The sequence below is a fragment of the Columba livia genome, chromosome 1, assembly GCF_036013475.1.
Source record: "Columba livia isolate bColLiv1 breed racing homer chromosome 1, bColLiv1.pat.W.v2, whole genome shotgun sequence".
NCBI lineage: Eukaryota > Metazoa > Chordata > Aves > Columbiformes > Columbidae > Columba > Columba livia.
This window is the reverse complement of record NC_088602.1, coordinates 147,895,628-147,905,377: the sequence shown is the minus strand read 5'-3', so window position 1 is coordinate 147,905,377 and position 9,750 is coordinate 147,895,628. Positions and strand designations below refer to the sequence as shown.

The following is a 9,750-nucleotide window of genomic DNA, read 5'->3' as shown; positions in this document are numbered from 1 at the left end:
TTTAATTTACTACTGTATATAATGCAGCAGCAACAGGGATAAACATAAGCAAATCTTGCTTATGTAAAACCACCTTTTTTGGGGGGGCTGCACTGAGTGAGGGGGAGGGAGAAGCACAGAAGTAGTCTACACATTGCTTTTGAAAACTGTACCATTTATTAAAGTGCAACCTGGGGGCATGGTCTTACAGCAGTGTCCTATTAGCAGAGGGAAAAAAATGTACATACCCCATCACTTCAACTGAATATGGAACAATGAAGCTGGAAAGAACTTTTTTTTTTTAAGGTGGAAACACTTATTAACCAGATGGCACAAGAAGCTTTAGATAGTTCTCCCCAAGTGGGCTGCACTTGCATATTCAAAGGAACAATGACCAGTTCCTTGGATAATGGGTGACTTGAGGACCAGTCAGGGTCACTTCCCCTGGGTAGGCCTCTTGAGAACAGAATCTAAAATCCCTGCAAGTCCTTCACCATCTGCTTACACCCAGCAGAAGCCTAGTAGAGGATATCCCCTATCACCCAGTCCCATTAGTCTTTGCTACTTAACAACTCAAGTGGCATTCTTTTGGTCTGAGTGGGTTTTTCCTCTGCACTTGAAGAAAAGCTTATAACCTAAGATAAAAAGGGGGAGAAACCCCCAAAAGGTGTAGCAGTAAGATGCATCCTCTGCAGTTTGTTCTGTCCAAATCACCTGTGTTCCTTCCCTTCCCTGCAGATACTGCAGGGAGAGCAAAAGCAGCTTCCACTGGAAGCCAACTGTAGTTCCCCCACTTCTCCAGCATAACCACAGCCCTCGAGCTGGGAGGAAGCAAGTCAGCCTACCTAAGAGACTGAGAGAGGATCAGCTTGACTTAGGAGGAAAAAAAAAGTGATAAGGTTGAGTGGCTTTGTGATGTATTGGTAACACTACAGCTGACCCCTCCCAAGTGGGTGCACTTCTCTTTCCCAGCCAAGTACAACAGGCAGGAATTTGCTTCAGGAGACACAAAATGAGTGAGTACCTGTGCCTGGAGTTAGCCCTGCTGTCCCTGCACTGCAGGGGTCTGAGAGCTAGCTCTACCAGTGACCAACAAAACCCTTTTTTATGGCAACACAGAGTTTGCACTTTGAAGCACAGACACATACATAGAGTCAAAGCAGTACTATTCCAGAGCTGAAATGAAATTGACCAAGCCAAATTAAAGTTCTGCACAGCTCCCTTCACTAGGGAGGGGAGCTAATGTGCCTCACCCCTCCAGGTTTCACTGGGAAACCTTCTCCTGCTGTGTAACCTACTGGAGTCAACACTACTGCTGTGTGTCTGCTCCTGTTGGGCTACATACAGGTAGATGGGTTGACCTTCAGTACATTTCATGTCTGGAAGGACACATTCTACTGCAGATGTGGGCTCCACCAGGCATGGCAGCTGGGGCTGTGTTCACCCCTCCACACACACCCCCTCCCATACTTCACAGCAAAAGAATCTAGTAATTACATTTAAATTCTGTAGCATGAACTTGATTCAGTTCAGTGAATGGGAGTCTATGCTGCCAGAAGCACTTCTATTTGTTTTTTTTAATGCTAAAATAGCAAGATCTACCTTAATAGGGCTTTGTTAGTACTGCCACAGTGCTGTAGGTGAAATAAAATGTAGGGAAGGTTTATGACCTCAGCTTATTTTGTCTAATACAATCATTACAATGAAAAAAAGAACAAACTTCAGAACCTCCCTTGTTCAGTACAAATGTGGAATTTTTTTTCATTTGTGACCATTAGAAAGCATTGATTACTGTAAAAATACAGTCCAAAGTGTTAGCCCAGCTGTGGTCAGAGCGATGGGAAAAGGAAGGAAACTATTCTGGCACCAGAACTTGCCATGTGCAAGAGCACTCAGCTCTACAGCTGCCACCCAGCCCTTGAGCTACAGGTTCCCCCCCCCTGCAAACAGGATGAAAAGCCCTCACAAACAGCAAGGCTGGATTCTTGGAGTAGTCCAGTTGCTCTTCAGAAGGCAGGTTAGGAAAGAAACAAACTGCAACCACCACAGCAACAGGCACTTCACCTCCAGCCAGAAGTTAAACTCATGTCTAGAACTGGGTGCAATACTAGACAGAGAACACACACTGCTTTGCCCGGCTCCACACTGGTAGCGACTGGTCAGTACCTGGAGCAGGCAGCAGTGTGACTGAATGGACAGAAGGCTGCACAAGTTTAGCTTTCTTAGCTCTAGCTTGTTTCATTGCGCCCAATCAAGTATTGTAGATCTAAGTTCTTTTCAGTATTTTTTATCAGCCAAATTATCCCCTTGAGAATCCCTCCTCAGCATCTACCCAGGCCGATGAGAATCAAAACCTGAAGTTTTTCAAGCTGCCTCTCTGTGCATGCCCAGTAATACTCTGATTTTGCTCTCGCTGGACAGCTTGACCCTGCTGTGCCCACTACAGCTCCCCAGCCTGGATCTTGTGATGTTTGGGGGACTCAGGAGGAAGGAGACCAGGCTCTTGCACAGCCTACTGCTGCAGGAGGCAGTGAGAGCTGTGCAACAAAGGGATTCTGGGTCTCAGTCTTTGCTTTCAGCCTGTTGCAGTTCCAGGATCATTTGCTGAGCACAGACTAGAGTTAAGCACAACTGAAATTTAAGTTGCACCTTACCTTGAAAGCCTTTTCCTTGACAGCTCCTGATTTAGCATGCTACCCACTGCAGTTTTTTTAAGTATTTAACCCTTTTTTGTAGATCCAGTCCTCTGCTGTTTTAGCATCTCAGCTTTAGGGTGTGCTGTAGACAAGGATAAAGTGAAGAAAGTTTGGGTCTAAGGTAGATATTTTATTAAGGTACAGGCCACTCGAGGACAGATATTGAGGCACTTTTGGGAAGGGGATAAGCAACACAAGTGAGAGTAATTCTATATGCCCTTTTGAAAAATATATATAGCTACTACCTTTCCTCTGCCAGCTGCAAGACATCCACTAAAGAGAGATAAAACATCACACAGGTTGGGGTAATTAGACCCTGCAGTTTGTGATTACTTTTAATATACTTGAAGATACAGGTAAACACCCTTCCATTTTCTAATTCACACCTATAATAGAGCAAGCAGCCTGGCACTCAGGTCTGTAAAAACGCTGTCATCTGAGCTGACCCACCCTCTGGTGATGTCCACAGGGCCTGTCCCAGCTCTCACCACTGGACTTCAAACTGTAGAATTCAAGCCCATAGCTGACCTTTTTAGCTAATGGAGTGTTCCCAGAGGAAAGAGACACATACGGTACATTTTCTAAATGCGTTATCAGTGGGGTGGGGGAGAAGAGGGTACAAATTCTTGTGGACTTTTCAAATCCATAAGACCGTCAAATGAGACACACAAAGGGAGCAAGCAACCAAAACACATGGTGCAGCTGATACTCCATTAAATGTAGCAACACCAAACACAAGGCTTCCACTCCACCATGAAAATACTTAACAAAACAAAGTAATTTGTTTTCCTTACTACTGCTGCCACCCTCTCACTGCTGCGTGTGGAAGAACATACTTTTTAGTTAATGCCCCACAGGGCTCCTTGTGCCAAGCCAGGGACTTGGTCCCCAGCCAGCTTGGATTTATTCTTGTCTATTCTGTACCCATCTCCTGCACTACTGACACAACCACATACGGAGAAGAGCTAAAAAAAAACCAGCCAGCTGTCCTACTCCCCTGCCCCTATTTGTGCACAAGTTATCCAGAATGTCAAAAAAAATTATCCATCTCAGCTTCAGAGTGCATGTGGGTACTTCTGTGTAACCCACTGCATTGTTACAGCTGGGGGATCTTACTGGGCAGAAAGCAGTCCTTGTCATACAGGAACAACCAGGTACCCTCACTGACCATAGCAATAAAATGCTGTTCTGCCACACGACGCAGAGCTGTAAATGTTTGTGCACATCTGTGACAAAAGGAGCATAAAGACACTTCTCCATGCGAGGGAAGCTCCTGGGAGAGGGAACCGCGCCCATGGGAAGGCAGACACCAGAGAGTCCATGGTGTGAGGAGGTCCCAGAGACATGTTCTGGGCACAGCACAGCAATGAGAGGACCAGCAGGGCACCAGGAAATGGCAAATAAAAAAATAATTCCATTTTGTAACATGATAAAGGGTTTTTTTTTTTCTGTTAAGGCCAACCTGTTACCTTTTGTATTTGGAAAAAGAACAATCGATGATCCACAGTTAAGTCCAGAACTCCAGAGCTCCTGAGTTCAGTCCACAGCAGCACTACATACATGACAATCCTTCCTCTCAGTATTCAACATCACACACAGAGTTCAAAATCCAAGTTGTTTTCTAAAAAATCCACTCTCAAAAAGCTTACACAAACAAACAAAAATCCTCATAATCTGCCAGGTTCTTAGTGACTTCCCAGCATCCTGTGATATGGGTGGGATAGGAAAATGTAGCAAGAATATAATAAAATAGAGAATGTGCTAAAGTCTCTTGGTTCTCAGATCACTTAAAAAAACAGGCTCATTAGGAGACATACTCTAGATAAGATTATTTAGAAATAAAGTACCTTGTCTTTGTGCTTCACGAAGAGTAAGCTTCCTGTAAGCCCACATTTCCATTTTTACATTTTCCCGAGCTCCCTCTCACCTACCTCCACCCGGTCTAAGCCTTGGTGTCAGCACAAACCCTCAGAGATGCCTCAGTACTTTTGCCTGGAAAGCCGCAGGTCTTGCCCACGGAGCTGCCGCAGGGACAGGGATACAGAAGAGCGCACTGGAAGAGGAACATTTATGGTTGGATCTGATGGAACTAACGCATACAGCGATACTCAGAAGGCTTCTCTTCACACACATTTAAAGCGTTGCGAGTGCAGGAAGAGGGATTTACTTTTTGCCCAAGTAACCTTCTCATCATTGGTGAACCTGTAAGTTTAGTTAATTGCAGATTCATAGTCACAAAAGAAATGGCAGCGAACAACACTCCGCATCAGGTCACGAACAGGCAGATAGAGGAGATGTTTAACGCTGCTTTGCTCAGTTACTAGAATCCATTGCTTTATATATCGGGGATTCTGTCCCAGCCAAGACCAAGTTCAGACCAAATATACTCTGTCCTTAACCTGGGAAAGACAATAGAGGGTGCAGCGTGATACAGGACAGCAAGCACTTAACTTTGGAATTGCACAGGAGGCATCAGCCCCACTTCCACCTACTTTGCCATATCTTTGCTGAATCTACCCAGGTGTCACGAGTACTGATCAGTACGGTGTCCAGCACGGTATTTGTGGCAGGAAAGCGGGCTGGGCGGGAGCAGAGCAAATGGATTCTCAAACCAGCAAACAGCAGTGTCCCTCCCACCCTCCTGGGCAGCCGAAGCGCTGTCCTGCTCCTCTTTCCCAAGAACACCGGCATGTTCAGAGATAGCATAGCTACAGAGAGGCAGCATCGTTACAGGATGGGGCTCCAGTTAAACATTAGGGGCCAAAACCAGTGTGAGCAAAGAGGTAAGAATAAGCACTCTCCCACTGGGGCTTCAGAGGAACCTGCGAGGTTAGGAGGAGCAGTGCTGTACCTGAGAGGAAGCTGAGACAAAAGGGAGACCAGCCTCTCGCTACAGGACTGTTTGTTAGGGAGGGCTTGGGGGCACGATGGGGAGTGACAAGACAGCACAGCTGCAATGGCGGTCAGTCGGAGACACCAGAAACTCCAGGGGCTGGCAGCAGCTGGCTCTCCCCTTCCCCTGGGGATTCTCCATTCCAGTTCCTAGAGTACGAGCACCCCCTTCTTCAGCACCTGCACTTAAGTTCTTAAATTTGCAGAATTTATTATTATTATTTTTTTAAAAATACCCCTGTACTTTAATCACGAAAAACCAGTCCCCGCCCCAGTTCTACTAAAAACATGATTGTCCACAGCTGGAGGCTTCTTGAACAACCTCACCCCATCACCATTAAGTTACTCAAATGTCCAATTAAACAGCAGGCAGCTCAACCTTTAGGTAACACAACTACAAAAATGGGATCCTGCTCTCTTCTCCCTCCCATCTCCTCCTCCTCCTCCGTTACTTTTTTCTAAGCGCCAGCGCTACTCCGACTGCTACAGCTAATATAGCTACCGCAGCAGCCCCACCGTACAGCAATATAGATTTCCCCTCCGGCAATAAGATAGGCTTCTCCTCTGCAGCAGAGGATTTCTCTTCTATTTCTTCCAAACGGGCCTCTTTCCCCACTTTTTTTTCCCCTGGAAGCAGTATTTTCTCAGGTTCTGGTGCAGCCTTTTCTTCTGATGGGGCCAACTTTGGGACAGGTTTACTTAATATGGGGATTTCAGGTTCAACAAGCTCTTCAGCCACTTTTCCCTTTTCCTCCTGTTTTGTATGAAGAAGTGCAGAGGGATGTGCTTTTTCAACAGAAGCAATTTCAGCTTGAGGTTTTGCTTCCTGTAAAGACACAGGGGTTTCTGGAAATGCTGCTTGCACGGTCTCTGCAGCGACAGCTGACACCGCTGCTTCCTCAATCCCCTCTGGTATCTCTTCCTTCTCCACATGAACAATATCTGAGTTGGAAGAGTTGTTCTCACTCCTTTCTTCACCTCCTCCGTTGCTGTCCAGGCTTTTGACTTCTTCAGGATCCATGGCCACTTGCTGCCAGGACTCAGGTCCCAGGGAGACAGGCAGACTCTCCGTGTGCCAGCTCTGGCTCGCTGACAGGGAGACGGGCAGGTTCTCCGACTGCCACGACGTGGTCACTGTGGGGGACTCTGGGGGGCTCACCTGTCCCGAGTTGTCGCTGGTCAGGATGTAGATGTCATTACTGTCCTCTGCGATCAGCCCAGGGTACTCCTCCTCTTCAGATTCCAATGTAAAGACTGTCCCCTACGAAGGAAAAGGAGGACACAACACGTGAGTGATGGCTTCTGCATTACCTCCCCGTACGGGAAGGAACAGGACACTGGAAACTTGGTGGGGCTGGAAGAAAGACGAGAGGGCCTCTGCAGGAGCAGCAGCTGCCTGACCTACATTTTGGAATAAGAAATTAGAAAACCCAGCTGGCATTTCCAGAGAACAGAACCACTTGTAAGAGCTCTGCTGGGAGCTCTTCCCTTCCCTGACATTACTGCATCATCAAGCACATCACCAAAACATAGTGTGGGCGTTATTAACCAGAGAACAAGATACCAAACTGTGAAACCAAACTGAAGAAGAAAGCAAATGCAGGTACATGAGCCCAGCTGAACACCACTCCTCCATTCTGTGCAAGTGCTCCATATCGCTTGTCCGTTTTCATCTAAGAGTGTTTCTCTTACATTAATTTTATCACTTTTCCAGTGCTGAGGCCTGTGTTTCTACTCTGTACCAACAAGCTGGCATCTACAGTAGTTCTAGTATTTTACAACAAACGAGTTCAGTTTTTCTTACATGAGTTCACTTTCCAAGATTGTCATCATAATTTTGGCCACACAAGTTAAAACAAAAAAATAAGTGCAGACATGCAAAGGTGCTGTCAGGGCTTGCTTTTATTTAGCTAGGAAAAGTCTGTAGGCACCCTAAAAATTTGACAGCGGGCTCCAATTGGAGAAACTGCAGGTGTAAAATACTGACTGATTCCCCCCTTACAGAAAGAACAGCGTTGTTGATCCTGGTCATGCATGGACTACTAAGTATGTAACACAGAAGAGACCTCCTTCCAGGGGAAAGAGGAAAAAAAATGAAGTGCAGAAAAGAACCTAAGATGGGTGTGATACCAAGAACACAAAAACAAGAGATAGGGGCAGAGAGGAACCCCAAGTTATGCCATACAACAGAAGTCTGTGAAACCATCAACAAAGATTCAATTACTTTCTTGCTCTTCACGAAAATTACTTGAACATTTTGTCAAGAACTGCAGTACTAGGAGTCCCTTCTGTGCAAATTCCTCATTCAATCACTAAGCTTTCCTGTACAGTCCCATGATAACGTGAAGAAAAAAAAAGTGTAATACTTCTCTTTCTTCCTTCTCCCTTCCACATGCAACAGTTCTCCTCAAGCACTTCAAGCAGTTGTCCCCCTCTTTTTTAAACCCCTCCCAACACCTGCAAATGTGGGGGTTGGTTCTGCTCCAGTCTCCCAATGACTGCAAGACACCTCCTCAGCTGTTTCATAACTTTTTATGGATCCACCCAGTTGTCTCTGTCAGGGACTGATCCAAGTTGAAAACAAACACAGTCTTTATTTTGCTGAGTTGTTCTGAACTCTGATCAGCATCAGCCTGGTCCACTGAGCCACCCCAGTGTGCAAGCGCGAGCAGGGATGGAGCAGGGCCAGCAGCTGCACCTGCTCGCACTGATGCCAAAAGAGCCGCATCAATAGCAGTGCCCTGCTCAGGGAGCAGAAAGAAAGGAAAATGCATTTCAGCTTTGGTAACTCCCAAGTATCACTTAATTCCTCATCTGTAAGGAGTTCAGGTCCTGCAAGTCCTTGGTTTCTGAGTAGGCAAACTCCCCACAGAAACACCAGACACACCGCAACTCCTCACTTCCCTACAAGGGAGCAGGATCTCCACAAAAACACACACACCCCCATACAAAAACAAACGAATACTGAAAACCCACAAAGCAAGCTGGCAGGCACAGGAGAGACAGCACAAACACTGCAGGTCACTGGCAGGAGCTGCAGCGAGAGCAAATGAAGCAGGAGTGGACCCCTAGCAAAAGCATGGAACTGGCACCTGAGAGAGCTGTTCAACTTACAGCAGTAACACTTCTACTGTAGAAATTATTACCATATCAATAAACTTTGTGAAAAAGGGTCAGTGGAGCCTGAGTTGAGTATGGGAGTGAGGTTTCTCTCTCCAGTCCCCCAAAACACCTTGCCATTTTGCAAAATTTCATGGACCCATTCCTGGAGATTTCTACACAATGGTGCAGGCTGTAGTACAGGACAGCACTAGGAATGTAGGATTTTGTAATATATTTTGTCAGGGGTGGGATGTAAATCTCATCTTCTCAGCCTGTGGAATTTTGGGAGATATTTGTGCATGAACAAAGGAATCTCATAGAACACTTCAAAAGGAACTTTTCTTCCTAAATGCCTTTAAATTGCTTGGACGTGGGAAATATCATCCAGCTTGGTAACATGCTCAGAAACTCTGAAATGATAAACAGAGTTCCTCAGGGGAAGGATTAAAAGTGATCAAGCTGTTCACTAATCACTTAAACATCACCACGAAGTCTTGATTCAGGATGAAATAAAAATGTACAAAGCATTACATTTGTGAAAATGTTCTAACAACACACACGTATCGACAAACACAAAGTAAATTCTGCCCTGTGAACAGTGACTGACAATTCAAGACTTCAGTACCCTCTTGAAAGGCACATTTCACTAGCAGAACTCAATTTTTTTTGAAATGCAGCTCAGGCCATCAAAACAAAACAGAGCTCCATGACCCAGGCGGAAGCAACCAGCACTGCAAAGGGTGTGCAATGGAAAGGAAGAGCTAACAAACTTAAGACAGAGGTTAACAGATCTAAAGAGATCAAGTACTGAGCAGTGTAGGCAAATACTGAGCACAGCATATGAGGACAGGACTCCACACGCACACAGCGCCAACCTGTGCTGTTCCAGCACATGCTTGAGAGCTGCACAGCAGGGAGTCAGTCCCTGTGGTGACCTTCCACCACCCTATGCTGAGGATGGAGAGGGAGCCCGCTGCCCACGCACTCTGAGATTGTACATTCGCTCCTTTGATCATCAGGATGTTGATGAAGTATCACAGAATCATAGAATGTCCTGAGTTGGAAGGGACCCACCATGATC

At 46.0% G+C, this 9,750-nt stretch overlaps 1 protein-coding gene across 4 annotated transcripts in view; it reads right to left on the bottom strand.

The window, feature by feature from the left end:
* Window positions 1–137: 137 nt before the first annotated feature.
* BCL2L13 (BCL2 like 13) overlaps window positions 138–9,750 on the bottom strand; it is a 44,870-nt gene continuing 35,257 nt past the window's right edge. For all 4 annotated transcript variants that reach the window (XM_065036847.1, XM_065036855.1, XM_065036871.1 and 1 more), the window contains exon 7: window positions 138–6,828. In XM_065036847.1, coding sequence (XP_064892919.1) covers window positions 6,016–6,828 — 813 coding nt within the window. In that variant the 3' untranslated portion in view covers window positions 138–6,015. The remainder of the gene's footprint in view (window positions 6,829–9,750) is intronic.